At 57.7% G+C, this 5,443-nt stretch overlaps 1 protein-coding gene across 1 annotated transcript; it reads right to left on the bottom strand.

The window, feature by feature from the left end:
* Positions 1-2,944: 2,944 nt before the first annotated feature.
* On the bottom strand, positions 2,945-4,283 carry AROK (shikimate kinase; the record flags this gene model as incomplete). Its single annotated transcript, XM_005853786.1, has 1 exon — positions 2,945-4,283. A coding segment is annotated over one exon (1,339 nt), but the record flags the coding sequence as incomplete, so codon positions are not given.
* Between the last annotated feature and the right edge of the window lie 1,160 nt (positions 4,284-5,443).

The following is a 5,443-nucleotide window of genomic DNA, read 5'->3' as shown; positions in this document are numbered from 1 at the left end:
GATCCTCGCTCAGGGCCCTTTTCTTTCTCCTTTCCGCCCGCCACGTCTCCCTCCTCCCCCACCCCGTTACCCAAATCCAGATGCCCCTCCCCTTCGCCCGCCACCGGCACTAACGCCCTGCCCCCTGCCCCGTCCCTGTCGTTTTTACCCCCCGCCTCCCGTTTTCGCTTCCGTTCCCCTCGGCCTTGGTGCATCGAGACCGACATGAGCGTGCTGACAAGGGTCTCCCGGGGCGGCAGACGCACCGGGAGGAGATGCTGGCGTTTGCCCGCCATGTCCGCTCGAGTCCCCAGGAGGATACGCAACACCAGCCGTGCCAGGTGTTCCCGGTGGAAAGGGATGATGGCCAGTTGAGTACCGTACACGAGCATCCCCGCGCATCGCATGGAAGGGTCTAGCACCGTGGGTGCCGAGTCATTAATGCCCTCTAAACGATCGACGGGCGGTGGCTCCGCCCGCACCGCAGATCCAAGGCCCAAGGCGTCGTGCTCGAAATTGAAGAGGTCTAGTACAACGATTTCTTTGGCTTCGCTTTCATAGGCGACCAAAACGACTTTGGCGGGGCGAGTGGTAATCACCAAGACATCGGGGAGGTCGGGTCGTATGGGGAGGGGAAGGACGTTCAAGGCTTCGATGCGCGCGGCGATGGTGAAGGAGGCGGAAAGCTCCGAAACAATTTCACCGTTGGAAAGTGTGTGCAAAGTGTATATTTCCAAAAGATTGGCGTGGGCAGTGATCAAATTTTGGTCTTTGGGGTGGGTGAAGTGGGCGAAGCAGCAATGCTCGACTCCAGTGGGGGGGTGAAGAGGTTTGTAGCACAAGAAAATTCGTCCCATGTGGACGAAGGGCCGGCTGTGGCTGCAATTTCTGCGTGTATATGAAATAACGGAGGAAGAACGTGGATATGTGACCGCGTGCCACATTTTACGTGCACCATAGGAGACGGGCATCGACGACATGCGTCGACCAGAGCCGCCAGGCCCCGTGATATCATCGGGTCGCGGAAAAAGTGGCCCATATCCCCTCCCGCATTGAGACTGTGCGGACGATGCAGCCAAGCTCGCATTCCTCACCGACTTACATCCGCACAGTTACTTTTGGATAGACGCAAAAGCAAGTGTATGGAGCACAAGGCTGGTAAAGCTGGTGCGTGCACTGCCTCGCGACGTTTTGCAACCCCCATTGTCGGGCATGGCCACAGCAAGGATCACCGGCACGATGCTGGGAACGAGAAGCTAGCAAAGGCGAATTTTTACTACATAACAAGGCGGTTGATAAATCGGAAGCAGTTGCAACGACTATTCTATGCATTCGTCCTCTCACTGACGGTGCTGGGCACGGTCCTTATCGTAGTGCCTCAAGGACTCGGTGCGCTGTCCCCTTCAGAGTCGGACCCCTCGTTACCTTACATTCTTGCAGGCAATGGCCCACGCGCGACGGATCTCGCCATTGGTATCATAAGCGGGCCCAATCCAGTCCAAAGGCGGCGTGTTCGCTTATTGCAGGAAACGTGGTTCACTTCTTTGGACTCTCACAGGGACGGTGTCCTCGTCTTCAGCAACGGCACCGATGCCGACGTGCCAGCCGTTGGGATCGAAGGCACAGGTCATACGTGGAGGGGAGCACAAAACCGGTGGCTACCTGCTCTCTCGTACCTGTTGATGGCATTTCCATCCGCAAAGTGGTACATGCTGGTAGACGACGACACGTTTTTGATTCCGAAAAATCTGAAAGAGATGCTGCGCAGGAGAATTGGCGGGGAGCCGGATAGGACGGAGAATGAGAGGGAGGGAGAGGAAGCGAATGCCACAGAGAGCAAAAGCGAAGTACAGAGTGGGGAGGGCAAGCAAAAGCGGGTGTATTTGGGACACACGATGTTTGTGAAGCCGCATTCGGGCGAGCTGCAGGGACGCGTGCTTCCCTTCGCCCATGGAGGTTCAGGCGTCGTCCTCTCGGCGACCCTCCTCCGAGACTTGGTACCACTCCTGACGGAAATATCCGCAGGAAAGAGGGAGCGGTGCCAAAACACTGGGTACTGGGATGGGGACCTTAGCCTGTGCTTAACTATTTTGTTGGGGGTGAAGGTGCTGCACGAAACCTGCTTGCATTCGTCGGGCCCCATGGTCTACCAAGAGAAATTAAATTCGCCGGACGGGCAGTCGGGCCAGCGAATGGGGTGGCTCGGGGATAAGGGTAAGCCCTGCTCCTTCCACTACGCCTTCAAGCTGGACGTGCCCCGGGAAAAGTCGGCGAAGGGGGGGAGGGAGGAGAACGACGCGGCCGATGATTCTCAGGTCAGGGAGTGGCACCAGAAGTACAATTTGGGGGCCGCTGACGTTTGATAAAAAGACAGAATACCGCATGGGATGCTGCGGCGTACACATTGTGAATTATGCTTGTTTAAAAGAATAGACAGGTGCCCTAGTTCAACCGGGCAAGTCGCGCCTCCCGCGGATCCGTCTCAACAAGCCATAAATCTCCCACCTTTTCTTTCCGCTTCCTGCCTATGCGTCCCTTTGTGCACCATAACGATCAGGCAATGTTTCCTCCTTGCCCTTTCCCACCCCCTACATTTTCTCTTCAGTCACCCGTCTCCTCACAATCAGCCTGACAGGCATCTGCGCCTTCCTGTCTCCGTCGCTCCTCCCCCCCAAAGGTCCTCTCTCACCTCGACCCCTCCTCATTTCTCCCGATCCCCACGCCTAGGCCGCCTCCGCCACCTCCCCATCCTCTCCCTCTTTCCTCTTGCCCTCCTCGCCTTTCATATATTCCTCCAGCCCGAGTCCGAAACCTACCCCCTGAGAGCCCACCGCCGCCGTCTCCGGCGCCGACTCCTGTCTCCCCTCCTGGGAGCTCCCCTCCCCTCCTTTCCGCACGGCGCCCCCGAAACCTTTCTTCTTCTGGCCTCTCTTGTCCGCCTTCCCTCCCCAATCTTTCTTCCCCTCCCCCTTGCCCTTACTATCTCGGTTTAACGCCTTGATCGCCCCGATGGTCGGGTTCTCCCCCCCCTCCTCCGCCGGCACCTCGTTGATATCCGTCATGCTCCCCTTGGCTTTCATGGTCTCCCACAAATTCTTCATCTTGTTCCGCTTCTCCTCCCACATCTTTGCTTTTGGAGGCCGCAGATCCAACTCCTCAATGATCCGGTGTGCCACCCGCTTCAAGCATTTGACCGCGTCGTCCTCCCCCCGCAGGACGACCCGGACGTCCGCCAGGGCATAGTTGCCTTTCCGCTCTTCGTACAAGGAACGGACGGCCTGGACCGGGTCCGAGGCCGCCTTCAGCAACGGCCGCTTCTCGATCTCTCCCGAGGACTGCATGCGCGCCACGATCCCCTCGGGCGGCAGATCGAGCCAGACGATGAGGCCGCTGTGCAAAAAGGGCAGGTTCTCCTTCCGCTGCATGATCCCTCCCCCGGTGCTCACCACTGTCTGGACGTACGTCTGTAAGGCGCCCATGCCCAACGTCTCCTGCTTGCGCCATACCTCCTCCCCGTCCTCCTCGAAGACCTTCGTCGCGGCTTTCCCCAACTTTTGCTCAATGAATTGGTCCAAGTCCATCCACCGGTATTGCAGCCCCTCGGCCAGCATGCGGCCCAACGTCGTCTTGCCCGAGCCAGGCATGCCCACCAGATAGACATTGACACCTTGAATGCGCATTTTGATTTCCATGAGCTCTGGCAAGAAATCTGCGCCTTCCTTCCAAGGAGCCCCTCTCCCATCCAAAAATTGGGGACGGATATTCCGGTGCGGGTCTTGCTCGGAGCCAAACTTTCCAAAATTGCTGTTGCCCAGGTCCGTTAATCCCCAAATCGCCGCGCTTTCTTCTGCCGTGTTTTCGTTATTGCCTTCCTCTTCGGGGGAGGAGGAAGACGCAGCCAGACTCTGGGTCTGTGGGCGGACGAAGCGGCTAGGGTCGAAGGAGAGGGAAGAGGACAGTGACGCTGGGTAAAAGGGGAGGAGTCGAGATGAAGTGGAAGGCAGATTACGGGAGGAACATGGAGAAGCTCTTTGAGGGAGGCGAATGTTGCGAGAAGGTGCTGAGGAGAGGATGGAGGACGGAAAGAGGAGGAAACCTTGGGTGCCACTTGAGAGGAAGGAGAGGAGGAGAATGACAAGGGGAAAAAGGACTTGTATTCTTCGAGGATGGTGGAACTGATGTAGTTGATCCATCACGGCAGTCGACGTCCTCAGTCGGAGCAGGAGAGTGCTATCAGGAAATTGCTGGGATATAGACGGGGCTGTGAAGGGGAGGAGGTTGCCAACTCGAAGACCTCGAGCCTGCGGGTGGACAAACGGGAGCAAAGGAAGAAAACGGGACGGGTGAGATAAATTACAACCGTCCACAACCCATCCTCCTTCACGCATGTCCACGTGCGACCAGAACCTACCCTTCAACTCTTGGTTCGGGCCAAGGTGGGTACGTAGTTGACCTCAAGGGGGGGCTCGAGGCCTCATCCTCCCGGGCCGGGGTCGACCCCGCGAGAACCACACATCGCCCCCATCGCCTGTGACCGGCGCGCGGTGGACGGAGGCAGAAGGTCAGACGTGTGGGATGCGTCGTAGGACCGAGTGGCCTGGGTTTAAAGGCTCGTGACTGGTTGTAGCTTGGTGGCTGTCGGCCGTTTGGGTGTAAATTTGTGTTCGAAGTTGTGCTGAGAAACTCACTTCCTACTCCAAGGGTAGAGCAGATCAAGGCGAGCGAAACTCTCCATCATCTCATCTGGCTTGTGCACTCTCTCTTTTCTATTTACATCGCAGGAGTATCTGTCGAGCCTACCATCATGACTCAAATCGACGTACCCAAGGCGCTGCAGCCGACGTAAGTGGTGGTAAAATTGACACTCTCCTTGTCTGTCCAGCAGCCTCCTCTCCGCCTCCCTCACTAGCCGTGTAACAAGCAGACCCAACCCGGGTGCTTTTGACGCACGGAAAGGCGATCACAGTGTCACACGTTATTTCATAGTGCCTTCTTACTTCCCGATTTTGTGCCACCTCCACGGGGCTCACCACGCTAACTCTGATCTCCAATCCCTCCTCCCCCCCCGTCCGCTCTTCTTTCCCCCCTCCTCAGCGACCAAGACATCCACAAGCTTGTGTTCGCGTCCGTGCACATCGGGACCAAGAACTCGGACAAGCTCATGGAGCCTTACATCTGGCGCCGTCGCAGCGACAACACGTACGTCCTGAACTTGGGCAAGACATGGGAGAAGCTCATTTTGGCTGCCAGGGTCATCGTAGCCGTCGAGAACCCGAAGGACGTCATCGCCATCTCCGCCCGCCCTTACGGCCAACGAGCCGTCCTGAAATTTGCCCAGTACACAGGCGCTCAATCGATTGCCGGTCGTTTCACCCCCGGTACCTTCACGAATCAGATCACCAAGCAATTCCGGGAGCCTCGCCTGCTGCTGGTCACAGATCCTCGCACGGACTCCCAGGCTGTG

The sequence above is a fragment of the Nannochloropsis gaditana genome, assembly GCF_000240725.1.
Source record: "Nannochloropsis gaditana CCMP526 unplaced genomic scaffold scaffold741, whole genome shotgun sequence".
NCBI lineage: Eukaryota > Eustigmatophyceae > Eustigmatales > Monodopsidaceae > Microchloropsis > Microchloropsis gaditana.
This window is presented reverse-complemented; position numbering and strand designations above follow the sequence as displayed.